Source organism: Asterias rubens, chromosome 3 (genome assembly GCF_902459465.1).
Source record: "Asterias rubens chromosome 3, eAstRub1.3, whole genome shotgun sequence".
Taxonomy (NCBI): Eukaryota; Metazoa; Echinodermata; class Asteroidea; order Forcipulatida; family Asteriidae; genus Asterias; species Asterias rubens.
The window spans coordinates 16685683-16699270 of NC_047064.1; the positions used below are offsets into that span (position 1 = coordinate 16685683).

The window sequence follows — 13588 nt, forward strand, 5'->3', positions numbered from 1 at the left end:
GGGTCATTTAAAGATTGGTAATTTATACTCCAAAATTTAATAACAGAAGAACTTGGTTGGTGGCTGTTCCGGCCTCGAAATAATCCACTACACCCACAGCAATTGCCCTGGTGCCCTTTGCTTTTGATGTGGTGCCCTGTGCAAGGTTTCTGTACAAATTTACTTTTTCCTCATAAAAGTGCCCTTACTGGAGGGAAATGGCTTTGCCCCTTCAACAGTGGAAGTTCAAGGCCTGCTGTTGATAGTTTAAATTTTTTTGAGAAAGGACTCTCTTTGAAGTAATGGTTTGTATAAATGTTCACCGCAAAACATTTGAATTTGAGGAACCTCCCATGCGTGAATCAGTTCTTAGATTTCTTAGGGTTGACGTCAGAGTGAAGTTTATGATACGACTTTATTGCATTTTAAGGAGGAATATTTTGTCAGTCAAATTCAAATTCAAGGCTGTTGTGATTAAAGTTGATTGAAAGTCAGGAATGAACCAAAACACCCCGTGCAAAACTGTACAGACACATGTTTCTCAGAATGATGTCATTAAATGTTTTGGATGTTGAAACATTTTGCACTGGATGGGTATTGAATGCAATGACAATTTACACCATTTTAATGTGAGGTAAGAGACTTGTATATAATTCTTTTCATACTCACCCGAAGACTACAATATCTATTGGAAACTGAGTACATCAGAAAATCAAATTTTTGCATTTTCCTTCCTCTTTAAATATGCAGTTGTTAACTATTTGAATCATAAAATGCAGTAGGGAGGAATAACTTGAGTAAATGAAATGAAACCCCAATGTTTTAGCCATTTAACAACTATATAAGTATGTTGTTTTTTGTGTAAAACCCACCTGTTCCTTGACACTCAATCAAATATAACATGAATCATGGACTGCTACATGTAGGTGCATGCACAGACGTTCTGTCATTAGGAAGTCAGTGGTAGAAGGGCTACATGCAACAAGGCACAGGGCATCACATTAAAGTCTTGATGAACATAATGCATTGCAGTTGCACAAGATCCTGTTCGTAAGCCATGCTCACGGCATACAAACTGGCTCCACCGATTACCAGAAGCCCATAGTGGTTGCACTGGAGTTAATTTTTCTTTGATAATTTATGCAAAACAAATTAATAATGAATTCTTGTTTTACATGCATTCTTTTAAGACTCAGGGTCATCTCAGAATTAACAGTTTGTCATTAGGAATGCCGATGAAAGATGAAATGGGTGATTTTCTTTTGTAAAATTACACATCGTATGCCAGCTTTGGAGCCATAAATAGCAAAAACTTTGGGTTTGAATACAGGAATGTAATGTACATGTATTGTACACTGTAGTTACAGTACCCCATGTAAAGGTCCACATACAAATATTTCCAACACCTCAACCATCCACCTTCAAACCAAACAAATAATTTACGACCATGGATAAATACTTGTAATCAGGCATTTACCCAAAAGTTGTGAAATCCCTATAAAAAAACATGTGAAAGTGAACTTCATAACCGTTCCAAGTGAAAAGTAAGCCACAAGCCCACATGAGTTTTAAGAAGAAATTATAAACAATCACTTTCAACCTTATTCTTACCTTCCACCCACATGCATTACACAGGCACCAAGTTAAAAAGATATGCAACAAGATTAAACAGCTAGCTAGCCCTCTAACCACATTCAAGTCCCATACTTGATAGTCTCAAAAACTTGCCTTGCAATTTTCGCTTTGTCATACAACACTTAAATAAGGAAGCGATCAAATGGCCCTCTCCGCCAGGTTCATCAACCAATTCACTTCAGATGACATGTACACACAAATTATTTTTCTAAACTGACTTTGTGTATGGTGGAAGACTTTGGTGACCCGAATTTACTTTGGACGCCCTCATTTTTTAAAAGATTACAGTGAGTGTTTTTGGCCCATCGGGGCACTATTGTAAAGCACATTGATACATTACGTTATTGTAAAACATGTCAAATAAGAACTGCCTAATATTATTATCCTTGGTTGCATGTCGCTGCATTCAGCCTGGGTTTCATTTCAATTGTTGCATTTCTCATGCATTTAGCAGGGTGCCTAGAAAACACCTTGACTGCAGTTATTGTTTCTATAACTTTCTCTTGCCAGTTTCTTTAAAAAGAAAGTATGTTACAGCTGAAACTGCTAGTGTTCAAATAGTGGAACAGTTGTATTTGGATGCCGTTTTGCACTTTTCAGTAAACATTGGAACCCTAGGCAAGTTTCTTTATTTAAAAAAATATTCAAGCTACATGTAAGTAACACTTTCTTACACTTGGGTGTAAAACCTTTCCACATATCACATAATGCAGCGCTGCCAACATTGGCATCTCCAAACGACAAAGTGTCCATAATCAGGGAGATTTTCAAGTTTGTTCATCAGAATGTGGAAACTCGGGCCTGGAACCACACGGAGGCCAACTGGAGCCCCTGGTCTTGGCAATGTTGCACCTTTAGAAATGGGTGACTCTTGAACACTAGGTGGCAGCAGACTTACCAGGTACATTTGTACATTTCCATTGTTTAAGAGTCTGGGGTTGATTTCACAACGAGTTAGGACTAGTCCTAGGAGATGTTACAAACAATATGGCTAGTCCTACAAGTTAGGAGGAGTAACTTGTTCTAACTCGAGATAAGGCTAGCCTTAACTCTTTGTGAAATCCACCCCTGGGCTTGTGCACATTTAGAACAATGGATTTACCAGGTAAGTCTGCTGCTACCTAGGGTTCCCCAAAGGCTCCTATTCCCAAATGAACTTTAAGATTTTCCAGTGGAAGTGCCCGTTGCAAAATGAAGCTTAGGCCTTGCCCAGTAAAAGATGTAAATCAAGGCCCAAGAGTTGGTTTGGGAAACTTTCTGCAGATTCAGGGAGGGTTGGCAGCTCTGCACATCAACCAAAAAAGGAAAAACAAAACCCACAAACATCCAAAGGAAAACATGCAGAGTGTTTTTACATGCAGGTATACCTTCGCTGTCCGATTGGTCTGTCAATCAAAGTGTGCACATTGTTTTTGGTGATGCAAGAAGAGAGTGATGCATAAAAAAGAAAGCAATAATAGAGAGAACTAAATTTTAAAAATACGCAACAACAAGATATAGGTCACATTGCGTCAGCGGCAATAGTCTACTTGGTCGAACGAGTACATGTAGAAAGGAAGGGCACATCCATGCACGGACAACTTGAGAAAACACAATAAAAAGCTAATTACAATTGATTATTTTATGTATCCAACAAAAAAACAATAAGGTGTACCACTATCTACGTACCATCCTATACATGTAAGCAAGTTTTTTTCAATGGCTTTAACTTTTTTTAAATACCTGAAGCCACTCACAAGTGTTTCAACATGTGAATGGATAAAAACTGACAATAATTTGAGTTGATCAGTTTTATTAAATTGGTAAGAAATCTCAAATTCAAAAAATGAGAAAAAAATTGGCGAAAAGGAATAAAACTTTTTCTGTTCAATCCTTTTACATACAAAATTTCTGTCATGGTACAAAGTGATTTCTTTAGTTATACTACATGTATACACATGTAAGATATTTATTTTAACTGTTTGGTAAGCACAATCAGTATCAGCTGAAAAATGTACCAAAACGAAATACAGAGGAAATTGTATCCTCTTTTGTATTGTACCCTCCCAGTTACAGTACCGCAAATATCATATTGATTCATTAGTGTGGACAGACCCACTAACAAAAAATACAACCATTGGAAAAACTGCTCATGTGACAGAATATGCAAAACAGTACCCTCTATTGTGATGCTTGTCAGAATCATCTAATGCTAAACTACATGTATAGCTGCAGAGCTGATTTATTAAAAGTCAAGAGCTTTCTAAAGATAGATATAATACAATGCACTGTTTACTAATCTCTTCATTCCTTTACCAGTTTACTATACTAAGCTACTTCAATATCATAGAGCTGAGCAGAGTGACTGCCAAGTGCAAACACCGTCAAAGATCAAAGGCTATCCAGCGAGGCTCCATTAAGAAGATGTGACATAATCACAATCACTAATTTGTACCACAAGGACTAAAGTACATAATGTTTGGATTCTTGCCATTGTGGAATGAACTTGGCAAATGAGGTGCTGAAACTGCAGTTCTGATATTGAAGTGTGTCTAATTTGTGGTAAAAATTTTAGAAATCATTTGTGTTTGGTAATTGCTAGATTTCACAAAGGACTACATAAGAATGACCATTAAGTGGATATCAATCTTAATGGGAGACTTTTGGGGACACTGCCGTAGGTGGCAGCAGACTTACCAGGTATATTTATCCTTTGTTTTCTTGGAAATGTGAGCATGCTCAGAACGGCATAAACAATGGAAATTTACCTAGTAAGACTGCTGCTACCTATAATGTTTAAAAGTTTCCCACTGCTCAGCAAAGTTTGATGTCAACATACTAATCGCTATGGCAGTACTGAAACACTCATCTCTAAAGATGAATCTTAGTGCTTTGTATAATTGAGCCCTGCTAGTGTTAACAACTAAGGAGTTGAAGTAGTAGGATTTGAAATTTTGCGTGGTGGGAGTATAACCGTAGCACCATGTGTAAATCTATTGTGAGTAGAGTTGGTTCTGAGAAGAACCAGTGGTTGACAACTCCAAGTAGATTAAATGTTTGATTACTAATGTAAGATCGTCTTTCAAATTTGGTTTACGTTTTCACTGAAAGAAAGGTGAAGTAAAATCCAACAAAATTATGTTTTTGGTTTAAATCTTCACTTTGTGAAGCGTACTTTCTTTTCACACTTTTCAAATGTTGGAACAAAAATTAAATACAAAAAAATAAATAAAAAAATATGGGAAAGTAGGATAGCGGAAAGAGATGGGAAATATTACAAATTCTATACAAACCTGATTTGTCACTAGTCTCTGTCGGAGTTTGTGTCTCCTTAGCGTAGGTCACCAGTTCCTTGGGTGGAAATCCCATGATAGTAGGCTTTGATAAACCAAGTTTGGGCTTATGCCTTGGACTGGCACTGTCAAATAGAAAAGAAAAGCAAACACAACATTACTTACATGTATTTGAGTCATGGGCTCCCAAAATTGATAATGGACATGATGGATTGAGAGCCAGCATTTTGATCACGGCCACATATCAAAACACAAGACCATCTTCATGTCTCTGCTTCCGCAAGAGAAAGATAGGCACTTGTGGAAGCCAACAATTCCCCATTGACATCAAGCATAATCATGAGTTAGCATGGGAATTTTGCTTGTGTGCGCAGAATTTTTGCACTTGCTCAGTAAGGGGATAATGGGGATCCTCTGCGCAGAATTGGGGGGTAAGCCCTGGTGTTTAATCAGCAGAGTGTGGGTTCGAATCCCGGTCGTGACACCTGCTTATCAAAATTGGGGTGGTAGTGCTTTCTGTTCTACCGGTCAGGCTCGGATTGATGACACATGTAGCAAGCCTACATCCATATGGACTGTAAAAGGGATAAACCCTGTTTCAGCTCTAGGAATAAATGGAAACGGCCTCTGAATTTTGTTTAATTTATAGCCCACACCTTGAAGTGGCCTTCATGCCTTGTGTCGCTGGCAACTTGCATGAAAAAAAAAAAAAAAATCTACACCTGTACCTTTGTCATACTCCTATGCTTAACATGGCATTACAAACCACCTACATGTATTACCATGGTTTGATTAACCCATGACAATTGATCCAGCAATGGGGCTAATGTTTACCAACTGATTACAGAGAAGGAAAACACAAAAACAAAGAGTTTCTGGAGTTTCGGTTCCTAATCACAAAATCATAATAATATGACGGAATTATTAATCTAAATATCAAGTTTTACAAAGCACAGAATGGTATGCGTTTATCTCTGCACAGAGAACTGAAAGCAATTTATAGAAAAACACTTTGAATGACAGACACAACATTTTGCAATACATGTATCTGACTACACTTTTGAGTTAGGACAACAGCTGTCTACGCAGTGTTACTTGCCATTCATCCTTGTTGTAACAGCTGCTAATATTGAACTGGCCTATAGCTAGCATGCAAGCTTGGTGCTCTAGAACGGCGAAGGTTTGAATCCCGCTCAAGGAATCTGCCTTTAGATTTGATTCATCGGGACTCAGAAAAGGTCCAGAGTACAGTACAGTGCTTCACACACATTGTTGTAGGGTAAAAAACATAAACAACAATATGGTAAGGGGCCATTCAGCAGTTCAGAATAGTAAATTTTGTATAATAAATTTTTCTTTTCAACATTATTTTTACCCACCAACCCATCCTAAATTTAAATTTTTTGAATTTTGAATGGCTACATAATATAATCGATACACTGGAGAACAATATACACGTACATGTACATGTATGTAACCTCACAGAAATCAGATAATTTAGATCAACAGTCTCCAAGTTTTCAGTGGATTTTATGGCTTTAACAAACAACTTTGTAGTTTAGTTTAATCAGGAATGAAATTGACGATCTTTTGTCTAGCTGGATATGTTTTCTTCTTCTTTTAATTGTTATTAACTTATGTACTGTACATAATAAAAAGTTAATGAAAAGTTTTAACTGAATTTAAATTTTCATTAAAGGAACATTACAGAATTGGTTTTTGCTAACAAAACAGTTGATGGCAGAGTAAGCACTTTATGTAGTCCAACATATACATAAACTGACAAACCTGTTGAAGTTTGTAGCATTCCTTTAACTTAATTTGACCCATCCTAAATTTTGAAGATTTTTGAAATTGATTATTCTGAATGGCCCCAAATCAAGTTTCACTGCAAAGATAGCCAGGTATTTTCTTATAAAATATATGTACCTTGGTATATAGGGAGCACCATCTGGTGTAGAATCCTGACTCCCTGTTTCACTTACAGATGACTTTGAAGGAGAGGGTGGTGCTAAGCCTGAAAGGAGTTAACATTCCAGTGCAGCATGTCAATCAATAGTTATTATAGTAACATGCACGTACAATAAAAAAGCATCAAGGCTATGCCACTGTCTGAAAATGGTTATAAATGTTGTGGCAGCTGGACAAAAGGGCCAGAGGCCCAGTGGTTTCAGTACTGGGCCAGTTAATCATAGGCCCAACTCAACAAAGCTGCTTTGGCAGAACATATTGCTTTTAACTTGTAAGCTTCTCTTGCTAAGCAATAGCGAGCTGAATACCAGTCACCAGTCAAAGATTGTACGTGAATGACATTGTGTTTTGGTTGGTAACTGTATACTGGTAAACATAGTTTTGTTGATCAAGTAGCTCAATGAAATAAGGACCAGGGCCCAATTTTGATTAAGACTGTAGGTACCAAAAGTTGCTTCGCACAAAAAGAATGTTTGCTAAGCAAAAATAGGATACCGGCCAGAACACCATACAAGTAACATTGCATGCGACTGGTACCACGGTCATTTTAGCTAAGCCATTCTGCTTAACAGTTTTATGAAATTAGGCCCAGGTCTTTAACCTACCTGGTTGTGGCAAGCCTAGCTCTTGGAGTAGGGCATCTGCATCTTGTCGTCTCCTCTCAAGATTCTTGTCCTGTCCACCACCGCCTGCTTCAACAGCCTTAGTCGCATCAGTAGCCTGAAATCAAACAGGGGGAGGCGCATCATCAGAAATGCTCATAAAGACTTTCAAAAAGCAGTAAATTATAACAGCCTTATTTATTTCTTGTTTGGACAACAAAGTGATGCGGGTTGGTGGCATTCTCCCTGTAACTGCACCTCTTCACAGAGGATTTACACGCTTAAAATCAAGTCTCATAACCACAAACACAAGGCTAAAATACAACAACCAAAAACTGTGCAATTTCAAGAGGTACAAATGTTTTGAAGGCCAGCCCAATTTCATGTCTCTGCTTATCATAAGCAAAGAATCAGCGCTTACGGTAGCAGGAAATTCTGCCCCAATGTCAAGTGTATTTCACTGGTTAGCAGAAAATTGTTGCTTAGAGGAACTTCCTCAAATCTATTGCACTGTGACCCACATAATGTCCCCAAAAATTTACCAAAAAAATACAAGAAAATGAGAAAACAACAGTTAACTTCCACTTCAGAGTAACACAGACATAGAAAACCATTTTGAATTTCTAACTTGAAAGATGTCACCACTGCTAAAAAGAAAAAACAGAAAATAACCAAATGAAGTTTGTATTTCTGATCATTTTGCCAATATGGACAGATCTAATTTTATAATTGCAGTCAATACAACAATAACAATTTATAGGCCACAACTACATGCATAAAGCAAATGCCACAAGAGCATTGTTGAAATATTGATTTCTAAGAATTGAACAATTGCACTACAAGGGACAATGCCCTGCTATTCTACATGCATAATGCTATGAAACAAAAACCACATGTTACAGTATTCTATAATACATATTATCAAGTTTACTAACTGTACAAGCCTAAAATATCATTCTGATTTAAAGGGGGACTGTCATAATGGTGTTTCTCAAGTGTGTAGCCTGGATTTGGTACTAGGGTTCAAAATTTGCTAGAAATTTAAAAACTGGGTGTCCAAATTGTTCATACAAAATGTACAATACATATATAAATGACAGGTAAAACAGGGTGTCCAAATTTAGAACAGGGTGTCCAGTATACCCCCCTCTAAGATAACACTACAGGTATGTGTCGGTGTACATGAAACTGGAGCTCCAATCCAGTTACGTACATAGTGGAAGCGCATGCTTGCCATCACATTGTTGCCTATTGTGATGTTATGGCCACCCAGCATAAACGACACTTGCAGTCACTGGGTTAGATAGAATTCATAATTCCATGTCCATCCACATGCCTGTTATGATCATGCCTGTTATGAAGGGTGAGACCACTCCTTCTGAAGAAGGGACATCTCCTTCAGAAAGTATCTCGGACTGTTTTCCCAAGATCAAGATGACCAAGTTGGCCTTTGTTAATATTTGAGTTCTGTGTACATAGTATGCATTAATGTTATAGCAGCTGTAGTAAACAGTATGCCAAATGACACTGGAATCCATAATTTACACAATGTAAACCATTCAATGTCATGAATACGTTAGAGTATTAAAGGTGTTAATTATACAGGATTGGTAGAGCTGACAAAATAGTCGCAGACAGATCATGTTTTGTACGATCAATCGCATACAAATTTGGCCAAATGAGTCAGGAAAAAATAGTGAACCATCCTGCCCAATTGTCAGCATGTACAAAATTTGTCCTCAAATTTTGTTGTAACAATCAAATTTGTTTATCCAATGAACTTAATTTCAGTACTCTTTTGGACTTTAAAGTAATTAAACAACATTTAAAACAATCCTGTGTAATAACCTTAAAGCTTCCCTTCAAATATTCCTAACTAAGGTTGTGTAGTTTTTGAGAAATGAGTGAAACAAGTCACAACATAATTTTGGTATCATGAGACCAAAATTATTTTAGCATGTAAAATCCCCTTAACCAGTTATGATATTATACCAAAACCATAGCATAACTGGTCAATACGTTTTTACATGCTAAAACTGAGACGAAAATTATTACTTTTACTCATTTCTCAAAAACTACAGCACCTCAGTAAGTAAAATTTCAAGGGAAGTTTTCTACTATCATAATCTTCAAACTGTGTAAGTTTTTAAAATGTAAATCTAGGGACATTGTGTTTTTTTTGTTAGGAAAAAGTACATAAATACACCCTTTAAAGCTGTAAACACTAGCACCCCGACAGAGGACATGTTATTAAATTGCCATTCCAATACAGACATGACTAGCAACATGTTATACACGTATGTTATTGAATAGTTCAGTTTAAATACACAGGTAGGCCAATTAACGTTCCTACGTGAATTAATTTTGTCTATTTAACAAGCAGATTAAACAAGCTTTCACAACATTAGGTTCAATACGTAGCTGACCAATGATTATACCCACAAAGACTCTATAAATAAACCTGTTGGCATGTGAACGCAGTAGAAAAGTGTATTACGTCCATGCACAAGGAATATTTACAATACTTATTATAGATGTACATGTACATGTACATGTACATTGTAGAGAGTGAGTGCATGTAAGCAATCCATTTCTGTCTTTAATGGGACACATCCTTCAGCCAATTTTACACACTGCTTAAAAAAGGGCTTCAAGGTCAAATTCATTTTCCAAGAGATCTTTACAAAAATGGAAACATAAAATTACAAACCTTTAAATGTCATGTTAAATGGTGTAACATGCCACTTTTTAAAAGTTCACTTTTTGTCAAAATCCAAAAACACCCAGTGATGTCACCTATCAAACGTATGCTTCAAGGATGCGGACAAAGAATGGTCCCCTTTGTAAAGATCAAATGTACTCGACCCTTATATAATCACACTCCATACAGGGAACAAGACCTAGTAGCTACTGGAAAACAACTGTAACATCAAACGTCTTGTGTAACATTGACATACGTAGATAAACAGCAGCAAATTTCCTTTCAGGCACTCAGACATGTCAGACATTCCTGCTATCTCAAATCTGTTAATACTAATTGAGTGTTAGCCATAATCTAAGAAGTTTCTGTCATTACAGTTTACAAGTCTTGTTATAAAACGATTTATGCAGAAAACTGAGGAGTAGGGGTGGTTTAGGGGGGGGGGGGGGGGGGTGGGTGGTGTCAGTGTGGTTGCTCCATTCCTGAATAGCAATGTTCTGCCCTACCCTACCTTTTCACACTTGGGTAGGTGTACCTTTGGAGGTGTAGTGGGTGCACTAAGATCATCCTGGGGTGTAATACAGTACAGGTATAACATTTGGAATACAATATACATGAAATGCACAGGTAATTCTAACTGTCTAACAGAGAAAAAATAGCAAGGAATATGGCTCTTCCTTTAACTAGCAAGCCAGATCTACACGCTTGCTGAGTTTCTTACACAAATATTTGTTTTTATACACGTAATAACCATCAGGGAATCAGAAAGGGTAAATTTGTAAAAGAGGGGTTGAACAAAGAAAAATTTACGGAACAGGACATGAATATAATGCGAACTAAGTGTACATTTGTTTGACCTTTAAGTCAACATTTCAATTGTATGTACATGTACTTGGAGCATCTCATTTAAAATGATATAAAGGAAAAAAAAGTAAAAATGTTAGCCTGTCTGTCATAGCTCAGTCTTACTATGGTCTTACGTCTAAATGAACTTATTAGGCTGAGTGAAAAATGAAACATGTTAAGCGTCCCCGCCCGCTTCTTTTTAAATTTTTTTTAGCTGTTTCGTAGCGAAGTGCAGCGAAACAGCTCTTGTTTTTGTGAAAGTTTTTTTTATTATTGTTTTGTGCACAAATGCAATTTAGCTCTAGTTTATATTTATTATTTAAACGATCTCAGCTAAACAATCTGAATGTCTTGTCTGAACGTCTTTTCCAAAATGTTTCATCTGTTTGAGCAGTAGAAAAAACAACGGATATTTGACATTTAAAAAAAAATGGTGGCCATCTTGAAATAGAAAATAAAAAATAAAAAGCCCCTCCTCCTTCCTTTTTTTTGAGAAACCCGGACGCTAAACATGTTTCTTTTTTTACTCAACCTTATACAGTAAATTTATAGTACACATCCAATGAGATGCTCAAGGTGCTGAAACAAACAAAAAAACATAAAAATGTTGACCAGTTAGGTTTTATCAGAGAAGAGATTTTAAAAATAAACTGTACCTCTCGTTTTTTCTTTTCTTCCTCTTTGCGCTTTTTTTCTTCTCTGATTTGTTGAAGACGAAGCTTCTTGCGCTCAAGCTCAGCCTTTCGGTCTGACATCTTGTATCAACTGTACTCTACTACGAGAATTAATTCGAGAAAACGCCTGAAAAGAGAGAAGACAATGTTGTTCATTGATTAACAAATTTGTTATATATGTCATTGGAGCTATTGGATCACTTGCTGAGAACAGTCAGGGCTCAACATTAACAAATAAATAACATTTATAAATAAGCGACCATTGATGATTGCATGTTCACTCAAAAATGTTTCCTTTGGAGCGTATAGTCTGGTCCCCTGACCAAAGATTCCTTGACGTCTCTTGTTAAAAATCTTAGGTCAGGTATCACCCACGGTTAAAAATAGAGCATGACGCAACTTGTCAGGGTCGGGGGTCATCTCCAGGGAAACCGTGTCTGCACTTACTAGTTGCGATAACGTAACCCTCGTCCGAACGGCCGCCAGGCCGGAGGGTTACGAGATTATTTTGATCGTCAATTAATGACAATCTGGTTGAACACGTATATGAGTTGAGTGTACGAGTTTATGTTGATGTAGTTTAACTTGCAGGTGACGAATGTTGTTTGGAGTGGGACCATGAACTTCCTTGTAGAACTAGAATGTAACTAGAGTCTAGACATGTATGATTTATTTCTGCAAACAGCCAGTTCGTCCCAGTTCAGTTGATTTTTGACCATGGAGGTAGCCCCCACTTGTGTGGGGCTAACCATGAAGGTAGAAATGACACACTACTTGTCACAGCGATTGTTGTAGTAACTTTTAACAAATCTGGCAGCTCGTGTCTCTGTAGCTGTACCTTTTCATAACATGTCACTAATTTATCTGCCCTAATTAAAGTAATTTTTAAAAAATTTGTTAAAAGCCTTAAAATTAAAGGGGATCCGATAAGTTTCCGTGTGGCTCCACCACTTTTCACTCATTTTATTTTTTACAAAAAAGGGATATCTCATTGATTGAAAAATACAATACTAATACTAAAAAATAGTATATTGTTTCATATCGAATGAAAAAAAAAGTGGCGCCGTACGGAAACTTTTCCGGCTACTGCACTGTAACCGAGTGGCCAGTCCAGTCCAGAATCCCAGACTGTCTGTGTGTACATAATCCAGCTCGACTTTTCACCACAGTCTTTACTTTTTATGTATGGTATGGACTACAATAATGATAATGGAGGCACTTCCTGATAACCCTACATTTTATTTTGGCTCCCTGCCCCCCCCCCCCCCAAACGGGGACATTTTACCGATTGCTTATTGACTATTTTTGGGGTTTCAATTGGAAGAAAACCTTGCAAAATTACTAAAATTACTCACCACAATCACAGAGAAACCGCTGCTGTCACATCAAACCATCCACCACGCACACACAGTATACCATCAACGAATGCAAGGATCCCAATATTTTGGACAGACTATCCGCTAATCAGGTTTAATACAACACGGGAAGATCAGTTCAGGAGGCGGAAAACAGACCAATGACCATTGGGTGTTATACAATAAACTTGCAACAGTCGTACTTGATATAAATGTATGGGGGCGGATTTTAATTTTGTCTAAGTATTTTCAGCATGTACATGTGGACAAGGTGAGAAATGACAATGGCTGTCCAGTCATCCTTAAAAGAAAAATCCCTTTTTTAAAGAATTACTTTTTTTAATCGATTGAGAGGAAAAAGAATTCCCTATTGAAAACCACTTGACATGCCGATTTCCAGTGCATGAACAAAATGCGACGGGGGCGGGGGGGGGGGGGGGGGGGTGGGCTGTTAGATGCAAATGAGTCCGCCATGCAAAAGTGTCCGGGACACTTTTGCATATGTAATCGTGTCCGGGGCGATGCAAAATCGTCCGGTGGACATATACTTGAC

General features: G+C 37.4%; 1 protein-coding gene across 2 annotated transcripts in view; it reads right to left on the reverse strand.

The window, feature by feature from the left end:
• Positions 1–13125, reverse strand: part of LOC117287946 (cytoplasmic dynein 1 intermediate chain 2-like) — a 28740-nt gene extending 15615 nt beyond the window's left edge. Inside the window, exons 1-6 of one of the 2 annotated variants that reach the window (XM_033768596.1) lie at positions 13036–13125; positions 11663–11807; positions 7463–7577; positions 6816–6903; positions 4887–5011; positions 2982–2999 (exon numbers count right to left, since the gene is read on the reverse strand). In XM_033768596.1, coding sequence (XP_033624487.1) covers positions 2982–2999; positions 4887–5011; positions 6816–6903; positions 7463–7577; positions 11663–11761 — 445 coding nt within the window. In that variant the 5' untranslated portion in view covers positions 11762–11807; positions 13036–13125. The remainder of the gene's footprint in view (positions 1–2981; positions 3000–4886; positions 5012–6815; positions 6904–7462; positions 7578–11662; positions 11808–13035) is intronic. The other variant, XM_033768597.1, reaches the window with a different exon arrangement.
• Between the last annotated feature and the right edge of the window lie 463 nt (positions 13126–13588).